Raw genomic sequence first — 27205 nt, forward strand, 5'->3', positions numbered from 1 at the left:
GGGGAATTCTGGGTGGCCCATCGATGGCATAGAGAAGTCCAAAGAGTTTCCTTGCTTCCTTCCATATCACTATTGTGCCTCTTAGTAGTATGGATCGCTTAATTGCTGGTGGAAGGTTGGAGAAACGTGTATACAAACATGCTATAAGATTCCAAGGGGCGGCTAGGTTTGATTCAATGAGTCTGTTGGAATATACATCTGTGCCTCTCATCCAATCTACTATATGTCTTGTTAGGCATGCTATATTGTAGCTTCTGACATTAGGGAAATTCACTCCTCCCTCACTCCTGCTCAGCATTAACTTCTGCAAAGATATCCTCGGGTGCTTTCCTGCCCAAATAAATTTTATAAAAGCTGAATTAAGTCATGACACGTCCGCATGCTTGATCAGCACTGGTATAGTTTGCATAGGGTACAGCAACTTAGAAAAGCTCATCATCTTGATAAGTTGGCATCTCCCCAGCATTAAGAGAGGAAGATTTGACCATCTTTTTAATTCTGACACTATCCTATCAATCAATGGCAGATAATTTAGGGTGTATAGTGAAGTGGGATCTTTACCTATTTTTATCCCTAGGTATGTAATATGTGGTTTAACTACACTTTCTCCCCATCCTAGGGAAATCCAAAAAGACCTAGGGCTAGATGCACCTATTTCTAGTACTTCACTTTTTGTTGGATTAATTTGGTAACCTGTGAAGGTCCGAAATTCAATGATGTCTGCTATTACTCTTTTCAAATGTGCTTTAGGATCTGCCATAAATATGAGAATGCCATCCACAAAGAGTGTTTTTGATTTCTTGTGTTCCGATTTTTATTCCCTGGAATACGGGGGAGTCCTCCAGATGACGTATTAGGGGTTCCAACGCTAGATCAAACAATAGGGGAGACAGCGGACAGCCCTGCCTGGTACCTCTAAACCAGTGGTCCCCAACCTTTTTGGCACCAGGGAACGGCTTCAAGCAAGACCATTTTTACAAGGCCCGGCAGGGTTGGGCGGGACATGGGCGGGGCTTTGGTTATATGGGGCGGGGTTATGAAGGGGGTTGGCGTTTAGTGCATTCTAATTTAATTTTGAGATTTAGAATGTCCTGGCAGTACACACATAGGGCAGTATATAATCTATCCCCCCCCCCCCAACAGCACACACATAGGGCAGCATATAACTTATCTCCCCCCCGCCCAGTAATAGACAACCCCCACCCCTCAGTAATTAGCAGCCCCCCCCCCTGTAATAAGTAAGTACCCCCCCAGTAATAAGCAGGTCCCCCCCCCCCAGTAATAGGCAGTCCCCCTAGTAATAAGCAGCCCCTTTCCCTGTAATAAGTAGCCCCCACCACCCCCCAGTAATAAGCAGCCCCCCCCAGTAATAGGCAGGTCCCCCCCAGTAATAAGCAGCCCCTTCCCCTGTAATAACCAGCCCCCACCCCCCCAGTAATAACCAGCCCCCCCCCTCACAGTAATAGGCAGCCCCTTCCCCAGTAATAACCAGCCCCCCAGTAATAAGCAGCCTCTTCCCCTGTAATAAGCAGCCCCCCCAGTAATAAGCAGGTCCCCCCCCAGTAATAGGCAGCCCCTTCCCCTGTAATAAGTAGCCCCTTCCCCTGTAATAAGTAGCCCCCACCCCCCAGTAATAAGCAGCCCCCCCAGTAGTAAGTAGGCAGCCCCCCCAGTAGTAAGTAGCCCCCCCCCAGTAATGGGCAGCCCCTTCCCCTGTAATAAGTAGCCCCCGCCCCCCCCTCTAGTAATAGGCAGCCCCCCCCAGTAATAGGCAGCCGCCCCTAGCAGTAAGCAGCCCCCCAACCCATATACTTACCTCCTCCCTGCTGTCGCTCTCTGTCTGCTTGCCCTGACGTCAGTGTGCAGCCCGGAACGCTTCCTCCCCGAGTCCTCTCCTGCGGAAGTAATGAGCAGGGGACTCGCTTCACCACTGAAGCGATTACTCGCCCCCGCTGGTAATCGCTTCAGTGGTGAGCGGCGTCGGCACGCCGCGGGCCACATAATACGAGGCAGCGGGCCGGATTTGGCCCGCGGGCCTTGTGTTTAGAGCAAAAGTTCCCGGCGGTTCCGCGGACCGTCGCTAAACACCCAGCGGCCTGGGCCCGGTGGTTGGGGACCCCTGCTCTATACAGTGGAAATGGGTCTGATGTGTGAATTCTTGCTGTTGGGTTACTATAGATGCTGTTAATTTAAGTACGGAAAGGAGCCTGCAATGCTATTTTATTTTAAATCATTATTAAGTAAAGAAATGGGGCGGTAATTTTTGCATGAAGTATGGTCTTTATTGGGTTTAGGGATAACTTTAATATTAAATTAAAACGATTGAAAAAATTAATAAACTGTGTTCTAGAAAAGTGCAGCTCCCGGCGGAAGGGACTAAAAAAATTTTTAAAAATGTAATTGCGTATGCACTGCGTTTCAAACGCAGCCATAGAAAACAATAGGGCTGTACATGCATAATACGTGGTAATATTATGTGCCTGTACATTGCGCGCATAATACGCAATACAAATACATTCGTGTGAGCACGGCCTCAGAGTTGTACCTAAGGTTAAAAAAATGTTTTATAATACATGTTGGAAAGGTCATTGAGGCCTGAGGCCCAAGATGGTTTAAGTGCTTTGATTGTGTCTCTGGCTTCTTCCACAGTTACCTTCTTCTACAGGAGCTCACGATGTTCTGATTTTAATCGGAGTAGTGCTTCTCCAATGAGTATCTTACACATTCCATCGGAAAAGTGCTTCCTGGAGTATAGGTTGCTGTAAAATTGACCGGGGGCCTTACCTATGCTATCAAGGCTTTGGATCATTTGGGAGACGTAATTTAGGAAGGGCTGAGAGAAAAGGTTTAGAAGTTAAGCAATGTGCCAAGAACCTACCCTGTCTAGCTTTCTACGAGAAGAATCAATGTTTAGACTGTCTCAATTGCTTTTCGGCTATTGTAGTAGGGCATACATTTAGTTCAGCACGTGCCTTGGAGATTTGATACAAGATTAAGGGAAGGGTTAGCCTGGTTTACTTTACGGATTAATCTGGTTTGAGTAACTACCTGATCAATTCTTGTGTACACATTATGTGCCGCCGAGTAGTATGTAAAAGTTTCTAACCGTACGATGACAATTCTGTCATATAGCCATGAGATTGCATGTAAAAGTTTAGCGAATCGGAGGCCAGATGTAGAGAGGCAAAGGGAGGGGGGGCAAGCATCAATGCTTCAGAATAGGATTTATGTAACGACTGTGGATGTGGAACCACTATGTCAACCTACCGGGTAGGTGATGATCCAGTCCAGCACGGTTGACAGATGTCCCAAGCGTTCGGTGCTTGGTCAATATTAGAGATGAGTGAGCGTACTCGCTAAGGCAAACTACTCGAGCGAGTAGTGCCTTATGCGAGTACCTGCCCGCTCGTCTCTAAAGATTCGGGTGCCGGAGGGGGAGAGCGGGGGAAAGATCTCTCTCTGTTTTTTGCAGGACAAGTTGTACTTTTTGATGGCATCATTTTTGGGTATATATAATGTATTGCATAACTTTTGTAAAAAAAAATTCTAGGGAGATTGGGGGAAAAAAAAGAAATTCTGCCATTTGTTTTTTGGATTTCATTTTTACGACATTCAGTGTGCAGAATAAATAACGTGATAACATTATTTTCTGAGTCGGCACGATTCCGGCGATACCACGTTTATACAGTTTTTTTTAATGTTTTGCTACTTTTGTAAATTTAAAACATTTGTTTTCTTAAGGGTTTGCTTTTGTGTCGCCACATTCCATTGCCAGAGCTCTAGAAAGCCTTGTTTTTTTGCGGGATGAACTCTAGTCTTCATTTATCTAATTTTTAGGAACATGTAAAATTTTGATCGCTTTTTATTCCATTTTTTTCTAGTGGCAAGATTAATAAAATCTGTAATACTGGCATGTTTCTTATTTGTCACTGCATTCTCTGAGCAGTATAAATAATATATTAAAGTGATTCTACAGGCCAGTAAGATTATGCCAATACCAAAATGTAATAGTTTTTTTTCTTTTTCACGACTTTTTCACAGTTTAAAAAAAAAAGTAATAAAAGTTTACATCACCCTCCTTTTGCCATCTTTATAATAAAAAAATCGAAATCATAAAAGACTATATACATATTTGGCATCGTGCGTCCGTAAATGTCTGATCTATCAAAGTAGTGCATTATTTACCCTGCACTAATTTTTTTACTTTTTTTTAGTTTTAATTTTATTTTTTAACTTTGTAAAAAATTTTTGTCCCCTTAGGGGACTTCCACAGACCCATCAGGACCCCCTGATCACATCTAGGGGGTCCGATGGTGACAGCCCTTTACATGCTGCAGTCGCATAGACACAGCAGAGATCGCAGGTTTTATCCATTCTCTGCTGTGTAAGAGCTGGTGCCCAGCTATCCTCTGACAGAGGAAGCCCCCTCTCTCTGTCATCCCTTTACATGCTGTGGTCGCATAGACCGCGGTATGTAAAGGGTTAACACAGCAGAGATGTGAAATTTTCTCTGATCTCTGCTATAAGAGCTGGTGCCCGGGTATTCTCTGACAGCCAAGCACCAGCCCTTACCCTGCCACAGAGACCGTGGCAACCTGTAAACAAAGCAGTGCAGAAGTTTGAAAATAGTAGCAGGAGATTGCTGGCAGATCGGTAATATCTTCCGGCTTCTTTTTTAAAAGTACTGCACTGTTCTGTGTGGGACACTGCAGGCAGAGCACACTGCCACAGCTTATGGCATTGTGCTCTGCAGGTCCCATAGTGAAACATAGCCCGGAAATCTTCTGGGCTATATCGCTATGGGCAGTGGAGCAAGTCCCGGAAAATTTCCGGGCGTGCCACTCAAGTGGTTAACGGGGGTTTCCCAGGGCTTAGAAATTGATGACCTATCTATAGGATGGTTCAATTGCGGATTGGCAGAAGTCCGCCGTGCAGGAGCTCGGCCCATCAGCTGTTTGCCGGGTCAGGTGTCGCCCTGTTTGAACATCCTATACCGCGGATAGGTCATCAATTTTTAAGACCTAGAAAACCACTCTAATGCCGTATTTACACGAAAAGGCACAGAAAATGTGTGAGTTCTAGGCAGTTGTGACATGGACAGAACTCGCATGTTGTAATGACTCATTATTTACAATGGGTTAATTTACAGGAGCGCAGTAAGTACGAGATTGAAAAATCATAGCATATCCTATTTTTTGGGAAATATCGCTCATTATTCTTTGAGCAAAAATAAAAAATGCACTTTTTAAATTTTTCCTATTGATGTTAACAGCATGCAATCTGCATAAAAATTGCATTTGCAGTGATGCATTTTTCTCACAAAACGTATTGCAATCCCTGGGAATATCGTAGGTTTACAAGCGCAATATCGGTCAGAGTATCTGAGAACGATATAGTGCTCGCCTGCGTTAAAATAGCCTAAGTGGCCAAAGCTTTCAAAGCTGAGTGGGACAGAATGTTGGCTTGAGGAGGAATCAATTGAGATTCATCAACTTAAAAGTCAAGAGTGAAGTTGAAGTCACCGCCAGCAATTGGGATACCCTTTGCAAACACGGGTAAGCAGAGCATACCACGATTTAATCTCAATCAGGGAAATACCACTTGGATATAGCATATCTCGTCATCCCAATTCAGGTAGCTAACATTTAAAGGGTTAATGGTAGAGATGAGCGAGCGTACTCGTCCGAGCTTGATGCTCGTTTGAGTATTAGGGTACTCGAGATGCTCGTTACTCGAGGCGAGCACCACGCGATGTTCGAGTCAATTCTATTTCCTTCCCTGAAAGTTTTGCGCCATTTTCTGGCCAATAGAAACGCAGGGAAGGCATTACAACTTCCTCATGTGACAATCCAGCCCTATCCCACCCCCTGCAGTGAGTGGCTGGTGAGATCAAGTGACCCCCGAGTATTTAAAATGGGGCTGCCTGCGGCTCGCCACAGTCACACACTGGGAGAGATCAGGGACAGTGCTGGTGCTGCTATAGGGAAAGTGTTAGTGTAGGATCCTGTGTACAAGAACCCCAACTGTCCTTCTTAGGGCCACATCTGACCATGTGCATTACTGTTGTGGCTGCTGGTAGCAGTTTTGCAAATTTTTTAATTTTTTTTTGTATATCGGGCGTGCAGCCCTATTACAGTTATAGCGTTCTCAGGCTGCAGTCTGTACTACATAGTATAGGGACAGCGTTGCTGAGATAGGGAGAGTGGTAGTGTAGGATCCTGTGTACAAGAACCCCAACAGTCCTTCTTAGAGCTACCTGTGACCGTGTGCATTTTACAGGTTGTCTGATGGGAGTTGTAGTCAATCACTATTGCACAGCTAGGCCTGTTTGCAGCCTTCCGTATAATTTTTTTCTGGCTGCAGTTAGCGTTACATAACCGCTGTCAGCCTCCAACTGTACGCCAAGAATTCCAAAATTTTTTACACCGATCTGTGTCTGCCGTCAACTTCACGCACAGCGTACAGTGACAGCCCCTGATAGAGGGAAAGTCATATACACACTATATAGCCGGTATTCTTTTTCAAAAAATTTTTTAAATAAAAGCTCCTTTTTACGGCTAACTGTGACCGTGTGCATTTTACAGGTTGTCTGATGGGAGTTGTAGTCCATCACTATTGCACTTAGGCCTGTTTGCGGCCTTCCTGACTTTTTTTCTGCCTGGAGTTTGCCTTACTATACTGCTCTCAGCGACAAAGTCTACGCTCATAATTCCAAGATTATTTACACCGGCCTGTGTCTGCAGTGAATTAGAGACACACAGAATACGGCCACAGCGACTGATAGAGGGAAAGTGATATACACAGTATATAGCCTGTTCTCTTTAACCAAAAAAACAGAAAGCTCCTCAGTTGGGCTAACTTTGACAGTTTAAATTTCACTGGGTGTCTGATGGGAGTTGTAGTCCATCACTATTGCACTTAGGCCTGTTTGCGGCCTTCCTGACTATTTTTTTCTGCCTGGAGTTTGCCTTACTATACTGCTCTCAGCGACAAAGTCTACACACATAATTCCAAGATTATTTACACCGGCCTGTGTCTGCAGTGACTTAGAGACGCACAGAATACGGCCACAGCAACTGATAGAAGGAAAGTGATATACACACTATATAGCCTGTATTCTTTGACCAAAAAAAACAAAAAGCTCCTTCTTAGGGCTACCGCTGACCGTTTAATTTTATTGGGTGTCTGGTGGGAGTTTTAGTCCATCACTATTGCACTTAGGCCTGTTTGCGGCCTTCCTGACTATTTTTTTCTGCCTGGAGTTTGCCTTACTATACTGCTCTCAGCGACAAAGTCTACACACATAATTCCAAGATTATTTACACCGGCCTGTGTCTGCAGTGACTTAGAGACGCACAGAATACGGCCACAGCAACTGATAGAAGGAAAGTGATATACACACTATATAGCCTGTATTCTTTGACCAAAAAAAACAAAAAGCTCCTTCTTAGGGCTACCGCTGACCGTTTAATTTTATTGGGTGTCTGGTGGGAGTTTTAGTCCATCACTATTGCACTTAGGCCTGTTTGCGGCCTTCCTGACTATTTTTTCTGCCTGGAGTTTGCCTTACTATAACGCTCTCAGCAACAAAGTCTACGCACATAGTTCCAAGATTATTTACACCGGCCTGTGTCTGCAGTGAATTTGACGCTCAGCGTACGGCCAACACAGGTACTTATAGAGGGAAAGTGATATACACAGTATATAGCCTGTCTTCTTTTTCAAAAAAACCCCAAAAAGCTCCTTCGTTGGGCTACCTCTGACCGTCTGCATTTTACTGGGTGCCTGGTGGGAGTTTTGGTGCATCACTATTGCATTGCTAGGCCTGTTTGCGGCCTTCCTTCCATTTTTTTCTGCCTGGAGTTAGCGTTACGATTCCGCTCTCTGCATGAAAATGTACGCATATAATTGCATAATTATTTACAACGATCTGTGTCTGCTCTATTCGTAATCCACCATGCTGAGGGGTAGGGGTAGGGGTCGAGGATGTGGACGCGGGCGAGGATGCGGAGTTCCAAGTGAGGGTGTGGGCACAGGCCGAGTTCCTGGTGCAGGTGTATCCTAGCCGGCTGCTGCGGGATTAGAAGAGAGGCAAGTTTCTGGGGTCCCCAGCTTCATATCACAATTTATGGGTCCACGTGGTAGACCTTTATTGCAAACAGAGCAGTGTGAGCAGGTCCTGTCGTGGATGGCAGAAAATGCATCCAGCAATGTATCAGGCACCCAGTCTTCTACGCAGTCCACTGCTGAAACTCTGAATCCTCTGGCTGCTGCTCTTCCTTCCTCACAGCCTATACTGCTGCTACAAAAATGGTACTGGGGTCTGCATATGCTTCTGCTACATAAATGTTACAGGGGTCTGCTGATACTGCTGCTACAGAAATGTTACAGGGGTCTGCGTATATTGCTGCTAGAGAAATGTTCCTGGGGTCTGCCTATACTTCCACTACAGAAATGGTACTGGGGTCTTCCTATACTGCAGCTACAAAAATGTTACAGGGGTCTGACTATACTGCTGCTACAGAAATGTTCCTGGGGTCTGTTTATACCTTTGCTACAGGAATGTTACAGCGGTCTGTCTATACTATGGGTGCTCTAAGTCTTCCCATCGCGGTGTTTTACCTATGTGGCACAAATAATACAGTGACTGACTGGGCCAGAATTGCTGGCCGAGGCCAAGTTGCTTGGCGGGGCTAAGCTCTCCCATGGTTGGGCACTCCGATTTTTTCCTGTGTAATACCATCTTTGTGCACTTACAGCATAGGCTAGGCCAAGGAACTCAAAGACTGCCCCTTCCAGTGTTGAGCTATCTATGTTGCGACACATGGATTTCCCGTTGCTATGTAACTCAGGGCACCTTGGGTCACAAAGGTGGAGGCTTGGAACCAAGCCTGACCCTGGGCCCGCTAATGTGCTTCCCACACAGACTATAGCAGGTCCTGGTCATGGTGTCTTGGGCTTGTAATGCCACCTACTCCTCCTGCTTGGGGTCAGGGGATCAGCACTGGGCATCATGTATTTTCTCCCGTGTTACCACAGTTATCTGAGACACTGGTTTGGGCCAAAGAAGAGGAGCGTTACTGCATTGATGAGACCTTCACAGCTGTACTAGCATCGGAGTCTGCTCTATGCCCACGATTGCTGAGGGTGTGTGCAGAGGCCTATGTACTCGGCACAGTGAAAGTCTGGCATGTTTGGGCACTATCATTTCTTCATGTTTATTACTGTCTTTGGGTTCCTTCGGCTCACCTACGCTGTGGGTGCACAAAGACCTCCCATAGCGGTAATTTACCTGTCCGGCAGAAAGTCACTGACTGACTTGGGTAAGGTGCATAGTGCAGATGGCTTTCCCCTTGCGGTGTGGATAGAGCTATCCGACACCTAGACAGAATGAATACTGTGTGGGCACATGGACTTCCCATTGCTATGTCAGTCGCGGCACCTTGGGTCTCACAAGGTGTTTGCTTGGACCTAGCCTGGCCAAGGGCCCGCTCACATTCTTCCCACACAGGCTACAGCGGGCCCTGGTCATGGTTTCTTGGCCTTGTAAGGCCACCTCCTCCTCCTGCTTGGGGTCAGGGGATCAGCAATGCGCATCATGAATTTTCTCTCGTGTTACCACAGTTATCTGAGAAACTCGTTTGGGCCACAGGAGAGGAGCATAACTGCATTAATGAGACCTTCACAGGTGTACTAGCATCGAAGTCCGCTTCCTGCCTACGATTGCTGAAGCTGTTGGCCGAGGCCTATGTCCCGGGGGAACTGCAACGGTGCCAGGTTGGGCCTGTGGAACTTTTTCCTAGCTAATCCAGTCTTTGGAGCGGTGAAAGAAAACGTAACGGATTTACTGAGACCTTCACAGGTATACTAGCATCGAAGTCCGCTTCCTGCCTACAATTGCTGAAGCTGTTGGCCGAGGCCTATGTCCCGGGGGAACTGCAACGGCGCCAGGTTGGGCCTGTAGAACTTTTTCCTGGCTAATGCAGTTTTTGGAGCGGTGAAAGAAAACGTAACGGATTTACTGAGACCTTCGCAGGTGTGCTAGCATCAAAGTCTGCTTCCTGCCTACGATTGCTGAATCTGTTGGCCGAGGCCTATATCCCGGGGGATCTGCAACGGCGCCAGGTTGGGCCTGTGGAACTTTTTCCTAGCTAATCCAGTCTTTGGAACGGTGAAAGAAAACGTAACGGATTTACTGAGCCCTTCACAGGTGTACTAGCAGCGAAGTCTGCTTCCTGCCCTACGATTGCTGAAGCTGTTGGCCAAGTCCTATGTCCCGGGGGAACTGCAACGGCGCCAGGTTGGGCCTGTGGAACTTTTTCCTGGCTAATCCAGTCTTTGGAGCGGTGAAAGAAAACGTAAGTGATTTAATGAGACCTTCACAGCATGTTGCCCCTCGCCTGCCCTATCCGTTTCTGTGTCGTTTCCATCACTTTCTTGGGTTTTCCAGATTTTCACAAATGAAAACCTTAGCGGAGCATGGGTCATATACAAAAATGCTCAAGTCGCCCATTGACTTCAATGGGGTTCATTACTCGAAACGAACTCTCGAGCATCGCGAAAAGTTCGACACGATCACCCGAGCATTTTGGTGCTCGCTCATCTCTAGTTAATCGGGCTTCCTCTGTAAACTGAGATTCCCTTCCTGCAGTAGCACAATGCAACCATCAGCCACTCTCACATATATCCAGAGGTACTGTTGTATCTTGTCTCCACCGGAATTAGGGGTGGAGACCAGGGTTGTTCTGGGTCACTGACAGGTGATTCCCCAAGAAGTGCATTGGCTGATGCGGCCACATTACCCTCCTGCCTCCTGTAAGTGTTCGGCTGGCGGCTTCTGTCCCTTTTCCTGCTGTAGTCACACCAGTCCGCTCACCTCCCCCTCACAAGCTGCCATGTTTGCTGATGTGCACCTCGATCACTCGGCCTTGCTGACACTGGTTTCGCAGCGCGTGCTCCCGCTATAATTAGGCGCCGCCGCAGTGAGTGTCCCCCTTTGCTCTGCTCTCATCCATATGAGGGTCTACTGCTGGGGCTGCTTTGACACACTTATGCCCCTCGGATCTATGGTACTCCCCGGCGTTATATGTGCGCTCCTGCCTGAGCTGTTAGTCCCTGACATTGCCCTAGTGGGTGTCTGATGCTGCTGCGCTGCAGCCTCAGACATCCCTCCACCGCCGGGAATATGCCGTGTCTTGCGCTTCCACTGTGCACCTCCCTCAACCGCAGGGTGTATGTCGCAGTGTTGAGGAGTTTAGCGGCTGACGGGGGAGTCGCTTCTCGACAGTAGCGGATGCATAAGCCACTAAACCTAACCTTAACCATACCCCCCCCCCTAAGGCTTTGGGTTAGGAGCTTGTCCCGCCCCATGGAAGGCGCTCTGCAGCCACCACGGTAAGGGTTATGGTTACGGTTAGGTTTAGTGCCTTATGCATCTGCTACTCTCCTGAGGCAGTTCCCGTCAGCCACTGTGATAGCTCCTTCTTCTGTGACAACAGCCAATCCACATGTGGGGATATGAGCAGGGCTTTCCTTGCAAACAGCATTTATTCTTCAAGGCAAGACAAGACAGGGTACAGGGTCTTTAGGTCCTTTCAGGATAGAGATCAGACATCAAGTCATATCACATAGAGCAATGGTGTCAAATTCATTTTCACTGAGGGCCACATCAGCCCTATGGTTGCCTTGAAAGGGTCAATTGTAATTGTACAGTAAGGGCTCGTTCCCATAAGTGTATTTGTGCGGTGTATTATGCACACAATTTTTGCATGCGTAATTTGCAGTAAATAGGACCCATTAATTTCGATGGGTTTGTTCACATAACTGTATTTTTTCACATGGTGTGAAATCGTGTGTAAGAATACGCAGCATGACCCATTTTGGTGCATATTACACACTGCAATAGGTCATTTAAGTAAATGGGCGGGCCCAAATATGCAGTGAATACACAGGGAACCTGCGTATTCACTCTGTATTTGTGCACCATTTCAATGAGCCTGTCTGTATTCTCTTTTGCATGCGCAAAATACGCTGTGTATTTATCCACATAAAAGCACTCCAGAGTGGCAAAATATGCGAGGAAAGAATTTTTGATTGCACAAATGCACGTATTTTTACGACCAAAATGTGCTAATGCCCGATGTGAACAAGCCCTAATACTGCCCCCAGTAGTACTAGTGACACCCCCACCTCCCCCTCCCTGGTCCTAGTAGTATTAGTGACCCGCCTAGTAGTCCCAGAAATAATTGGGGCCCCATTAGTACTAGTGACCAACAATTGAAATCCGCTCTGACCCCAGTGGAATTGCAGCACTGTAAGATAAAATGGTGAAGTCATCCCAGTGATTCACGTGCTCCAATATTTCCTCACGTACCTCTCTGGCAGTGAATTGAGTATTGTACAAAGTATATTGCTCTAAATAGGCAAGCGCCACCACCAATAATAGGTACAACAGTATAAGGCACTATTGTGCCATTTATGTTTAAAGACCCATTTACACTTAACGAATGTCAGGCAAACTATGCCAGACACTTGTCCCCGCGCTGCTGTACTGGAGTGTGTATCGTTGGCTCACTGCAGGGAGGCTGGAGATTTCTCTCCTCGCTCTCCCTCGCCCCTCTCCATTCACTTAAAGGGGTTGTCCCGCGGCAGCAAGTGGGTCTATACACTTCTGTATGGCCATAATAATGCACTTTGTAATATACATTGTGCATTAATTATGAGCCATACAGAAGTTATAAAATTTTATACTTACCTGCTCCGTTGCTGGCGTCCTCGTCTCCATGGTGCCGACTAATTTTCGCCCTCCGATGGCCAAATTAGCCGCGCTTGCGCAGTCCGGGTCTTCTGCAATCTTCTATGGAGCCGCTCGTGCAGAATGCAGGCTCCGTGTAGCTCCGCCCCGTCACGTGCCGATTCCAGCCAATCAGGAGGCTGGAATCGGCAATGGACCGCACAGAAGAGCTGCGGTCCACGGAGACAGAGGATCCCGGCGGCCATCTTCAGCGGTAAGTATTGAAGTCACCGGAGCGCGGGGATTAAGGTAAGCGCTCCGGTAAGCTTTCTTTACCTCCCTGCATCGGGGTTGTCTCGCGCCGACCGGGGGGGGGGGGTTGAAAAAAAAAAAACCCGTTTCGGCGCGGGACAACCCCTTTAACACAGCGGTCGTTCAGTACTGAATGGCTGCTGTTTACACTGAACGATCATCGTTTAGGATGTTATGCAGCTTAGAATCGTGAACGATCATCGTGCAGTATAAACAGCAGCCGTTCAGTACTGAACAACCGTTACTAATGTGAATGGAGAGGGGCGAGGAGAGAAATCTCCTCCACCCGCATCGGCTTCCCTGCTGGCTGCTCTGTGAGCAACTTGTAATAGTTGGTGCTGGTATTCGCAGGTGCAGTCCTCACTGATTTTAACCCTTTGCAATCCAATTTTGGATTCAGGATTTCCTAGGGGGCTTTTTCTTTCTGCCATTATACAATGGCGCCATCTGCTGGCTTGAGCCAGTACTGTGGTTTGTGACATGCTGGAGAGGCCCCCGACAACAGAGTGGCCAGTAATCTACAGTAAGAATACCCTGCCGGATGTCTTCTGACATCAGAGCTGTACAGCCCTCTATCAGAATGTCTTTACACGTCAGACAGTGGATTGGAAAGGGTTAATTACCAGTACTGGCCACTACACAGGGGTCAGAGCGGATCTGCCACTTGTTAACCTGTGCGTTTTGGTGATGACAGCAAGTGCCCGAACAGCTGATCAGTCTGGGTGCTGAGTGGCAGATTCCTGCCGATCAACTATTGAGGATGGATCATCACTAAAAATTGCCTGGAAAACCCTTTTAAGGACCAGTGCACGTTTAAAAACGGTCATTTGCTAGAGGGATGCGGGACGCTATTTTCCTTATTCTTACTCTCTCTCTTAACTTCTCTCTTCTATCCCTTTTAGCTTTCCTAGATTTCTCCTCCTAGCTTACAAGTTCCTTCTTTTTCTGTTATCTTTCCCTGGCAGGGCATTTCGGCATTTGGGGCTTGTTTTACCAAATGGGTCCCTGGCTGCAGATACCTCCTTCGAGCAGTTTTGATATATTAAAGGATAAGCTGTCCATTGTGATATAATGTGAGATGACAAATATATATATATATATATATATATATATAACCTATCTCCATTAGCACATTATTGTGCTTATATACTGGCTTAATAATAATAAAAATCTTTTAAACATAAAAATAGCAAAAGCAGTGGTACTTACCTGTCCTCAGCTCCGGCAGCTCAGTACTCTAGCCATGCGGTCCTCCCAGTCTTTGAATGAATACCATCTGATCGCTTTAGTGTCCAGTTGCTGTTCTCTTGGCATGTTCATTCAGATGCTGAGAATGGATATGCCAGGAGAATGGCATCTGACCTCTCTGGGCACCGCCAGTCTACAGCATTCAGGTGGTATCCGTTCCAAAGAAAGTTCAGAAATATGTATAGAAAAGGCAGGAAAGCGCTCTCTGGATCCTTAACCCCTTAATGATGCTGCCCTTTTTTTCCCCATTTTCTTTTTTCTCCTCCCCCCCCTTTTAAAAAATCATAACTCTTTTATTTATTCATCGACGTCGCTGTATGAGGGCTTGTTTTTTGTGGGACGAGTTGTATTTTTCAATGGTGCTATTTAATGTACCGTATAATGTACTGAAAAACTTTAAAAAACAATTCTAAGTGGAGTAAAATGAAAAAAAAAATTACATTCCACCATCTTTCACTACGTCTTGTTTCTACGGCACACAAACTGCAACAAAAATGACATAACTTTATTCTATGGGTCAGTACGATTACTACGATACCAAAATTGTATAGTTGTTGTTTTTTTTTTTCAAAGACATTACATTTAATTAAAATTATTTTCTGCTGCTATCTTTCGGAATACATGCAACTTTTTGATCACTTTTTATTGCATTTTTACTGGGAGTCAGGGTGACTGAAAAAGTGCATTTTTTCCCCCCGGACAACAACGTTCACCGTGCGGGGTAAATAATGCGCTACTTTAATAGATCGGACTTCTACGGACGCAGCGGTACCAAATATGTAATTTTGGTTTTATTTAGATTTTTTATTATAGATATGGCAAAAGGGGGGGGGGGGTGATTTAAACTTTTATTTATTTATATTTTTTTTTACAATTAGTAAAGCTTTATGGATCTAATTTTACTTGTTGTTTTAGTCCCCCTAGGGGACCACAACTAGCAATACTTTTATCGCTCCTACAGTATTACATCATATTGCAGTCTGATAGGCAGTCTGCCAAGACAGCCCTGGGACCTTTTAGGACCCTGGCTGCATGACACACGCAAGTCTTCCTGCAATCTCATTGCGGGAGGGCAGCACGGGACCCCCGAACATCGTTTGGGGGCTTTAAATGCCGCTATCAGAATTCACAGCGGCATTTAACCCCTTTAGTGGCACACCTGGAAAATCTCTGGGGCTTGCTGCACAGAAAATTGTTATAATATATTCTTTCATTACAAAAAAATGTTTCAATGTGATTGTAGCTCATTGCAGCTATTGCCCACAGGTGTCAGCTGTAATAAACTCTCTTCATACATACCCCGATGCTGCATGACGTAAATGTAGGTCATATAGTGAGACGGGGTTAAACAATATATAAATATTGTTGATAAGCTCCTGTTCAGGAGATAGTAACTCACCTAGGGGGGAACCCTGGGATGAGGGAATAACCCGCTAGGCAACTATGGTCCTGGCTTGCTTGGAATAATAGAGGTCAGTCCTGGTCCATAGGCAATCCAAGGATTAGGGCGGCAGCGTCTGAAGAACTGCGGGGCTGCAGCACATGGGTAAGGCCAGCTTCACACACAGGTTTTTGCACGTGCAATACGCAGAGCATAGAACCCATTGATTTCAATGGGTTTGTTCACATTTCCATATTATGCAACATGCATTTCGGCAGCATAAGTAAAAGAAAAACAAAAACGTTCTATTTTTCTGCATATTTGGGCACCACAGATCCCCATAGAAGTAAACGGGGGAGTGCGCAAAAGCAAACGCAAGGAGATGTGTGAAACACTGCGTAATTGCACTGGAAAAACACACCTGGAACTAATTAGCCATTTCAATTGGTACATTTGTTTGCTGCATGCAAGTGAACATGCGCTGCAGGGGCAAAGAGTAAATTAAAATATGCCAATGCGCTTGCAAAAAAGCATTGTTCATTCTGCAAAAATGCAGCACTCAGGCAAGCACAAATACGTTTATGCCCGTGTGAAGGCAGCCCAACTACTGCTGGTGGTTATTTTTAAAAGGGGAACCTGTCCTTAAAAATAAATCCTATTGTAAACAGACGACCCCTTTAATAAATGTAAGAGGGGGTGATAGGAAAAAAAGCGGCAATTCCTTCTTGTTGTACAGGTTTCGTTTTTATGGCATTCACTACATAGTATAAACGTGACATGTAGACTTTATTCTGCGGGTCAGTATAATTATGGAGATACCAAATTTATAAACTTTTTCAAAAATATTTCACTACTTTCAGAGAACAGATCTACGACTCTGCAGGAGGAATGAGCTGATAGTTTGATTGGTTCTTCCCCCCCCCCCCCCCCCAAAAAGCACTTTTTCTATTTTGTATCATCATATTCTCACAGCTGTAACTTTATTTTGTGTGAAGTCTTGTTTTTTTTTGTTGGAGAAGTTTGTTTTCAATAGTACCTTTTTAGGGTACAGATGACTTTTTGACCACATTTTATTGCAGTTTTGGAAGCTGAAGTGTGCAAACTAAACCACAACTCTGACATTTTTTCCACATTCTGTTTGTTGTGCTGTATAAATGCCACGTTAACAGCGATACCAAATTTTTTTTAGATTTTACTACTTTTGCACAATAAAAAGATTTTTGCGTTGCCATATTCAGAGAGATATAACTTTATTTTTCATTCTACAGCACTGTGTGATGGCTTGTTTTTTACAGGATGAGTTAAGATTTTCCTTGGTACTATTCAGGTGTGCATAGGACTTTTTCATCTTGTTATTCTGTTTTTTGTTGTGGAGGCGGGATTACTGAATATGCATAACAAAACCTGCATTATGTCTGATTAATTATATCTGCCGCTGCTCAGCCAATTCATAAATCCGGCCTCCACAACGCGTTGGCTGTTGATTGGCTGATCAGCACTCCTAGAAACCAATCAAAGCAGTGCTCGATGACCCAATGCAATGGCTGTGATCACAGCCATTGCTTCCTGGGCGGGAGGATTAATGAATCCTGTAACCAGGGAGTGATGTTATAGGAGCAGCCGAGGGCCTGCTGAAACAGCTCCGGAGCTCTGGAGAACAGCGGGAGGCACCTGGACAGAGCCTACTAGGTAATGTATTTTTTTTTTTTTAAGTAGTGTAACTATGGCTTATTTTCAGGGTAGGACTTATACCTCAAGCCTCACCAATTATCCTGAATAATCAGACTAGGATTTATATTTGGGATAGGTCCTATTTTCATGGAGAAACAGTATTTTTTTGAGGGGAGGGGGAGTGGCATTGGAAAGTAATCAGTTCATTGTTTAGATCAAATGTTTCTGTATCTTTGCGTATTGTCTGTAAATTATTTACAGTACATAATTGCTCATGTTCTTACCTCCTTTATCAAAGATTGCCATTGCCAGGTGAAGTATAAGCTTGAGGGCTCCCACACACTTGCGTTTGTGTTCTTTGTTAACGCGATTGTCAATGGGACTTTGCAATGTTAAAAATGCAACGCAACTTGCGTTTTTGGTGCATCGCGTTGCGTTTTTAATATTAGAATGTCCCATTGACAATCGCGTTAACAAAAAAACACAAACGCAAGAGTGTGGGAGCCCTGAGAAACACATTAGGTAAAATGCATGTTCTATATAAAGTGTAGCTTTGTGTGTATTACCTGAGCAGACCACACCAAGTTCAACTTTTCTTGAAAGAACAGGATCTTTTTTTTTTTTTCTCCATCGGCGTTCCAGACGAGTAATTAGATACAATGCAAGAGCCTTCCCAAATCTTTAATCTGTGTAACGTACAATGGGTACTGCACAGAAAGCACAGAGGCCTAAAACAACACACTTACACACATACAAGCAAAATAGTATTTGTACACACACCAAAGTAATACAAAAAATGAAAACCAGGGAGCAGCAGACAGACATTTGGAAGAGTTCATAGTCATGTGCAAGTCTCTCTTGTACATCTGCACACCAATTGTTACTGTTCTCCCCAACAAATAACTCTTTTATAAATAAATTATTACATAGAAAATCGACAGTCTAGATTATACTCCTGCAGATAATACGAGAAATGTAAGGCTACTGGAACTTCTAGGAAATGCAGCAAAGGTAAAATACCTTTCTGTCCGGGCTTGAGAAAGTGCAGGATCCTATACATGGGAGGCAAATTGCATTTTACTCCATCAATGCTAGTGGTGTCTAAAACAGCCAGCTACCGGAGAAAAGGTTGGAATCTGGAGGGTAAGATAACCTCTGGTTTTCATTTGTTGTATTTTCTAACATTGTAAACTTATTTTTTATTTCTTTTTGGTTATTTGAGACTAAGCTGTTGAATCAATGGATACAACTTCTCATAGAAGAAACAGACATAAGTTGTGGTTAGGCCTTCTGAAGCAACAGAGACAAAAACAAAAGCAGTATCAAACTGATAAAGAATAGGCATTTTCACTTAGTTACACAGAGCTATTTCAGAGTGAGCTGGACCCAACCCTATTTAGAAGCTGATTTTGACTATTGCTTTTGGAGGATGAACACACACTAACATGGTAATCACATATTATCTAACAGGTAATGATGTGCTGGATTTGTCTTTCCTAAATACGTCCTGGTGGAATCGCATAGAACAAACTTACATTTTCTATACCTTCTGATATTATTGCAGCCATACTTATATATTCAGTTATGTTATTTCCACGTGGCAAAGATCCAAAAACTCAGTCAGGAAAGGCAAAATGTTTTGAGAAAGCTGAACAAAGAGTGAACTTATGAAGATATACAGAGTATGATTGTCAATTCTACATGGGAGATATGGAGCAATGAGGATTAATCTAGTATATTGCACTTCTGCAAATAACAATTACATTATACTTGGTCCTTTAATTTAATTGCTTTGTACATAATGCCTGAAAACAAAAAAAAGCTACTTTTTATTTATTTTTTTTAATATTCATTAAAAACCCGGAGGATCTTCCCCACCCTAGACATTTTCTACATAAATAAATAACTTTCACTTTTATATAACCACTTTTCTGAACATTTACATTTGTATGTTGTACAATATCTACACACAAGTTTATCATCCCTTGCACATGACAATAAATTTACATACATTTTCTCTTTTTGTGCATTTTTCTTGTTGCCTGCATTCGCTTGAAAGGCCATATCTAATTCTTTATACCCATTTCTGTTATGTATAATTTGCTCAGTTAAGAGGAAATATTCTTCGTAGCAATGACCTGCCATAAGACATACCCTAACAGCTCCATGATCACAGCCATACAGCCACAGACCCTAGCTAACAGCTTACAATATACAAGAACGGCTGTGCTTTATATTGTAAGTGTTACAATATAGAAATTACTTATCGAACTAGTATGACAGATAGTTTTACTGTTGTAGCTGTGATGCAAAAGGCATCCTCGAATCTTCCCAATTCTAACACTTATAGAAATATAAAGGTAAAGATTATTTGCAAAAATAAACTTTTTGTTTTTGGGGAAAAATTCATAGGTAAGTATCTACTATACTGAATAATGTGCAATGCAATATGCATGTGTCTCATATCTAATCGGAACACATTTAGAAGTGACAGAAGATTTTCGCAAGGGGACTTGCATTATGTGTTATGAACAAAGTGAAAGGTGTTGCTGCTCATAGGTGCAGGCTATTGGTAAATCCTACTCTCTATAGAATATTTTAAACTATTAAATTGTATTCCCTGTTAAGTGAAGGGCAGCAAAAACTCACAGGACAGAGTAAACGCCAAAAAAATTAGAATACTCATTGTGCACACAACATTCTTAGACTTTATATCAAGTTGAAAGCATTCCCTTTTTTGGCTTCTGTTCACCTCTGACAATCGGGGAGATTTCACAGTGCTAAAGTGCGTACAGTAATTACCTATACTGTACTCTTCACAAAAAAATGACATGTTCAAAAGCGGTCACTAAATAAAGAAGTGGTATGAAACTAAATTTGCCATCTGGAGCCTTCAGATTTCAGCCTTCGAGAGAGGTGAGTAGGTAAAGGTTCCATAGACTTTCCATTCAGACATAGTGCCCCTCTGGTCAATAGTGGAGCTGGGAAAATTGAGATATGGCCTTTTTGTTTGTACATTACTTTTTTTTTTTGGCACGCCCGCTTTAATTCCACATACTGGGGTGAAACAACAGCACAGAAAAAAATATCTATCCCCTGGCTTAGCAATATTTAAATTACCATGCACTACAGACAAGGATGTGTAGCTACATGAGATGGTAACAGATCTCCAATCTAAAAATTATCAGTGCAAAGAAAACAATGAGGTTGTACAGTTGAGCAACTACACGCAAAAGCAGCAAACTGGACAATTACAGAATCTTCAGAACTTTAGATACAAAGGGATTTAGGTTACTGGTTTGGACTTATCCTCTGATCACCAAAGTTACAGCAAAGTATACCTGTGGAGTGCTTTCACATCTGGTTATAAAGGTGTTCTTTACATAGGTCCACAAGATATTGAAATGAGCAAGGCAGACTGTCAAGAGATCCTGGAATATTGTCATTGCATGAAAAGTGTCTTCCTTCTCCAGCAAAAAGGAAAGAAATGTTCCTGTTCTTAATTTGTTGTGCCTTAGTTTGCAAGAAAGAAAGCCAACGAGGGCAGGACTGACGTTGACTGGTCTCCCCAGTTTCCATCTTGTTCTGTGGAGGCTGCCTCTACTTGAGTATTTAACAGACGCTCAAGCTTCTAGGCGAATGTGAACAATGTACTATCCCTTTTCACTACTTAACAGGACGTGTATTGTGCATTCTTTTAGTAACATTTCAGAGATGGCTAAGGTTTAGGAGGCACATATTTACATAAAGTCATTAAACCTGCTTTAAAAAAGAACATTGGGCTACTTATGAATTTGATTTGCCCCCTCTGTGGTTCTCGAATAATTATCTTCTGGGCATGACTACCCCTTTAAGGCCTTTTAAGTTCGACAATTCAGATCACCAGCTCTGCTATGGTTGTTATGTAGTAGCACCATTTTGTCAAGGCTCTCTAACAAAGTTGTGCCTCTGTCACTTTTTGTCCCCACCGCCACCTTTAAACTGACAATAGCCAAGCGCATGAGAAAATGTCCAGAAAATATTGGAGCTCACTTCTGACTTAAAACGCCAGATTCCAGCTTGGGGTTGGCTGCACTCCTGCCCCAGCATCCTGCTGCAATACTCATACTTCTTTGGCTACGTTCTTTATCCCGATCTCGATCGCTTTCAGACTGACTTTGTGTTCTTTCCGGTTTGTGGTTGCTGCTACTAGTAGGTTGTGATGAGATAGTGCGAAGCAAGTGATTCCTCTTTCTCAGGAAATCTGTTTGACCGGGAAGACAGAAGCTTCCCTTCCGAAGTGCTATCCTGTTCGTGTTCTTGGCAGGCCGTGATCGGTGGCTGTATTCCAGTTGGGCAAGGTGAGAAGCATAGCCCTCAGTGATAAACTGCAAGAATAACAGAGGTTAGAAATGGAAATGCTTGTCTCAATCATATTTGTTTGTGAAGTATCCCTTTAACCCCTTAAGTACATGACCTATTTTGGTCTTAAGGATTAAGGGGCTTAGTCACACAGGCACCGATGCAGCCGTCTTCCTGCACGATAAGATGGCTGCACTGCAGGTGCGGAGAAAGAGCACATGACAGTCTCCATTTCCGGTCATGTGTTTTCTTTCGGCTTTGCAGAGAATCGTCTGCATCTGCAGTGCGTCAGCCTTCTTCATGCAGGAAGGCGGCCACGTCAGCGCCCGGATGACTGAGCCCTAAGCCCTATTTTTCAAATCTAAATCTGTCACTTAATGTAGTAATAACTTTTGAATGCTTTTACTTATTGATGCGATTCTGAGATTTTTCCGTGACACATTGTACTTTGTTAGTGGTAAATTTTCATCAATAAATTTAAAAAAAAAAGATAAAAAACATTTGAAAAAATTTGCCATTTTCAAACTGAGTTTTTTGTATGCAAGACAGATGGTTATATACCATAAATTACTTAAAGGGGTTTTTCCAGAGAGAATACTATTTATGACATATCGTTTCCAGGATATTTTCCCTGGAAAACACCTTTAACCTCTTAAGGGCATGGCCTATTTTGGGTTTAAGGACGCAACGATTGTTGGCAGATTTTCATCTCCATTTTTCAAAAGTCATAACTTTTTTACTTTTCTGTCGACGCGGCCGTATAAGGGCTTGTTTTTTGCGTGGCGAACTGTAATTTTTGATGGTGCCATTTTTGGGTAGACTATATTGTAAAACTTTTATTATTTTTCTTTATGATAACAGTGAGAGAAAATGCATCAATTCTACCATAGATTTTTGTGTGTGTCATGTCTGGGGATCAGGATGGGTGTGGCAGAGCTGGGTGTGTCATGTCTGGAGATCAGGATGGGTGTGGCAGAGCTGGGTGTGTCATGTCTGGAGATCAGGATGGATGTGGCAGAGCTGGGTGTGTCATGTCTGGAGATCAGGATGGATGTGGCGGAGCTGGGTGTGTCATGTCTGGAGATCAGGATGGATGTGGCGGAGCTGGGTGTGTCATGTCTGGAGATCAGGATGGATGTGGCGGAGCTGGGTGTGTCATGTCTGGAGATCAGGATGGATGTGGCGGAGCTGGGTGTGTCATGTCTGGAGATCAGGATGGATGTGGCGGAGCTGGGTGTGTCATGTCTGGAGATCAGGATGGATGTGGCGGAGCTGGGTGTGTCATGTCTGGAGATCAGGATGGATGTGTCATGTCTGGAGATCAGGATGGATGTGGCGGAGCTGGGTGTGTCATGTCTGGAGATCAGGATGGATGTGGCGGAGCTGGGTGTGTCATGTCTGGAGATCAGGATGGATGTGGCGGAGCTGGGTGTGTCATGTCTGGAGATCAGGATGGATGTGGCGGAGCTGGGTGTGTCATGTCTGGAGATCAGGATGGATGTGGCGGAGCTGGGTGTGTCATGTCTGGAGATCAGGATGGATGTGGCGGAGCTGGGTGTGTCATGTCTGGAGATCAGGATGGATGTGGCGGAGCTGTGTGTGTCATGTCTGGAGATCAGGATGGATGTGGCGGAGCTGGGTGTGTCATGTCTGGAGATCAGGATGGATGTGGCGGAGCTGGGTGTGTCATGTCTGGAGATCAGGATGGATGTGGCGGAGCTGGGTGTGTCATGTCTGGAGATCAGGATGGATGAGGCGGAACTGGGTGTGTCATGTCTGGGGTTCAGGATGGATGTGGCAGAGCTGTGTGTGTCATGTCTGGGGATCAGCATGGATGTGGCGGAGCTGTGTGTGTCATGTCTGGGGATCAGGATGGATGTAGCAGAGCTGTGTGTGCAATGTGTGGGGGTCAGGATGGATGGCCGGCCGGCCGGCCCTGCAGTGACAGTGTCAGGACCCGAGGATGAGAGCAGAGGAGCAGTAAATGTGGTACAACGAGGTGTGTACCATGTACTGCATGTAATCTGGTATGTTTAGGGAGTATACGTTATACCAGCTGTACATATAATTATGTACAGGACATATCCAGGTTACATCAGCATCACTATATACAGGGGATATATATCTGCTACATATAGTGATATGGAGCATGCTGGGGTAACCTGGGTATCTCATGTATATAATTATATATGTACTACTGGTATAAGCTAGACATCCCCTGTATATAGTGATGCCCGGAGGTCAAATAATATGTCATAATAAGCCACACCCTAGCCACTCCCCCGACCACACCCTAGCCATCCCCTGACCACACCCTAGCCACACCCCCTTTTGATAGGGGTGCCGCACCATAAAATTTTTTTCCATGGTGTGCCCCAAGGCTGAAAAGGTTGGGAAACACTGTTACACTGACTAACCACACATTACACTACACCAGTGTTTCCCAACTCCAGTCCTCAGAGACCCCCAACCGGTCATGTTTTCAGGATTTTCTCAGTGCTGCACAAGTAATGTAATTGTCAGTCCTCAGACATTGCCACAGGTGGTGTTACTATAGAATATCCTGAAAACATGACCTGTTGGGGGTCCCTGAAGACGGCAGTTTAGAAAACACTGCTTACACTGACCATAGGATGGGTGAGAACTGGACAGGAACAGAAACACCACAGGAACTTTTTTTTTTACCCTGACAGATATGTGGACTAACCCGCACTTAACACTGACAGGATCATACACTACACCGACTGACACACTGATCATTCTTTACTAACTACACTAATATGCTGACCGATCACGCTACACTACACTGACAAGACACTGAAAAATACCACCAATCACTCATTTTTAATTTTATTTTCACACGATTATCCCCTCAGCCTTCTCTCACCAACCGCTGATAACAGTACGGTGGTTGGAGAGAGAGAGAGAACAGCGTAAACTCTGGCTGCTGTTCTGTGGTTGGACAGTCGGAACTGACTGACCAGTCACCATGATCGCTGAGGTTAGACAGCTGTGATTGGTCCCCAAGTGACAAGTAGTAGTGATTGGCTGCTAACTATGTTAGTAGCCATCACTACAGTGTCACCGTGACTGCAACAGCGGCAACACTTTAAACAAAAGACGGAAGTTTACATCCTGTTGTGCCAAGTACCATGCGCTCCTGATGTAAACTTACGTCCTGTGTAATTAAGGGGTTAATATTTGATTTGTGGGTTAGTACTGTAATTTAGTTTTCCATAAATTTGCCCTTTAAAGGCAAAAAAATAGGTTTGTCATTAGGGGGTTAATAATGTCTCTCCATTCGTCCCTGCACCTCTATTCAGCATTGGTGCCCCCGCACTTCCATGGAGCAGAATTTAGCTCAGTTCTTCCCTAGCTCTATGGTGCCAACGGCTGCCTGTTGGGCTATGTGACTTACTGCCATACATAGCCTAGTTCCTTCCTTCTCCTGCTCATAGGCATTGGAGGCAGGTGAGGGCTATTTTGGGCAGGAAGTCGCAGGGATTGACAGACAGCCGGCAGCAATATAGAATTTAAGAACTGATGCTGAATTTCGTCTAACAGAGATGGGGTTAAGAGGAGCGGGGTTGGAAGGACAGTATATTTGAGTGCCAACTGAAGCACTAGCAGTGGTGCCCCTAGGGCACTGCTGAGATGTGGAGGGGGGTGCTTCTCGGTCCCCCTGGTTGTGACCCCTATAGATCTGCCACTGAGATAGACCATTACATTAAATGTTCCAATCACAGGGTCAAGGAGAATTATCTGCAAATGCAATGTTACAATATTTATCTGGTTCTTAAAGCCTTAAAGGGGTTGTCCCGCAGAAGCAAGTGCAGTTATGCACTTCTGTATGGCCATATTAATGCACTTTGTAATATACATCGTGCATTAAATATTGGCCATACAGAAGTTATATACTTACCCCCTCCGATGCTGGCGTCCCTGTCTCCATGGCGACGACTGAAGCCTTCTCTGGTTGCCGCAACATTCGCGCTTGCGCAGAAAAGAATCCTCTTCTGGAGGGTCCGGGCTCACGAGCTGCGTCCTGGCTCCTCCCCCTTCTCAGCGTCATCACATAGCTCCACCCCATCACGTGGTGCCGATCAGCCAATGAGGTGGCTGTAATCGGCAGTGGAGCTCAGACTGGAGAAGAACATCCACGGTGCACCATGGGAGAAGACCCGCAGTGCACCTTGGGAGAAGACGGCGGCCATCTTGGAAGATTTTTATAACTTCATGAAACAGCTTCATGGTGAGTAGAAACACTCTAAAAAACCGATTTACATGGGTAGTTTGTAATGCTTGCTTAACATGGGGGACTGGGGTGTGAAAAATTTTTCGTTTTGGCCGCGGGACAACCCCTTTAAGCTCTGTTCACATCTGCATTGGAGGCTCTATTAGAATCCTCTGGCATAAAATCCTGGACCAAACAGCACAGTAAGCTACACTATTTTGTCTGGAAAAATGCTGGGCAGGAAGATGAAACCACAACAGACCCCATTATAGTCAATGGGGTTGTCAGGTGCCACTTTTATCAATTAAGTGCCAAACCTGGCACTTTAATTCTTCAGCTTCTTTGATGGAGCCCAGTAACAGAAATAACAGTTTACCTGAGAACGAGGACTTACTCCAATCAAACATGATAAACTGTGCCATTGCTAATGCAGGACCTGGGAGGACAGCAAAGAGCAAATCCCTGTGTCATGTGCTATGCCTTCAAGCTATAACAGTGCACCAGTTGTGTACAGAGTGTTCCATTCACAATCTGAGTTCTTCAATAGCCGTCTCCAGGCAAATAGACAGAATACCAAACAGCATTTTAGTGTATAATACCATGCATGTTACCTGACACTGGTGTTGTAATTTCTTGGTGGGTCGCCCTACAATAAAAATCTGCATTGGTGACAGGCCTATAGCGCTGTATACGGAGATGTCTTTTGTGGAGCCATAAGCTGCATGGATTTTCATGTGTACCTGTAAAAATGAACCAAATACATACCATTAATGAAGTAGAACTGTGCTTTCCAAAAACTTTTGGCATGCCATAATGACATGTCAAAAGTTTTTGAAGAGCGCAATAACACTTTAAAGCATAAAATAGGGTATAATAATCATGTTTATTTATTTAGGGAAAATATATTGCAGAGTTTATATACAGAATGCAGCAAAGTTAACCCTACGCTGATAACTTGTTACAATGTCTTATCATAATACAACAAAAGCGATTGAAAATGCAAGAAAGTCACGATAAACCTTGCTACAACTGTACAAAATGTAATTTAAAGCATTACATGTCATAATATATATTATTTACGGTCCAAGAATTAATTTAAACACATCCACGTAAATTACAAACATCAGTGTTCAGAACAACAATTGGAGAGGAGGGCTGACCCTTTAAAACAATTATTCACACCTTTGGCTTCAATTTGGTCAGATGAAGTCAAAGATGGCTCTGCAATGAATTTATGATTTTAAATGTTTATAACCTTTTTACGCTATTGGCATACTTTGTGCAC

General features: G+C 44.3%; 1 protein-coding gene across 6 annotated transcripts in view; it reads right to left on the reverse strand.

The window, feature by feature from the left end:
* Positions 1-18011: 18011 nt before the first annotated feature.
* Positions 18012-27205, reverse strand: part of PITPNM2 (phosphatidylinositol transfer protein membrane associated 2) — a 286382-nt gene continuing 277188 nt past the window's right edge. For all 6 annotated transcript variants that reach the window (XM_066603332.1, XM_066603333.1, XM_066603334.1 and 3 more), the window contains 2 exons: positions 26532-26660; positions 18012-21712 (listed from right to left, as the gene is read on the reverse strand). In XM_066603332.1, coding sequence (XP_066459429.1) covers positions 21374-21712; positions 26532-26660 — 468 coding nt within the window. In that variant the 3' untranslated portion in view covers positions 18012-21373. The remainder of the gene's footprint in view (positions 21713-26531; positions 26661-27205) is intronic.

This window comes from Eleutherodactylus coqui, chromosome 5 (genome assembly GCF_035609145.1).
Source record: "Eleutherodactylus coqui strain aEleCoq1 chromosome 5, aEleCoq1.hap1, whole genome shotgun sequence".
In the NCBI taxonomy this organism is placed as follows: domain Eukaryota; kingdom Metazoa; phylum Chordata; class Amphibia; order Anura; family Eleutherodactylidae; genus Eleutherodactylus; species Eleutherodactylus coqui.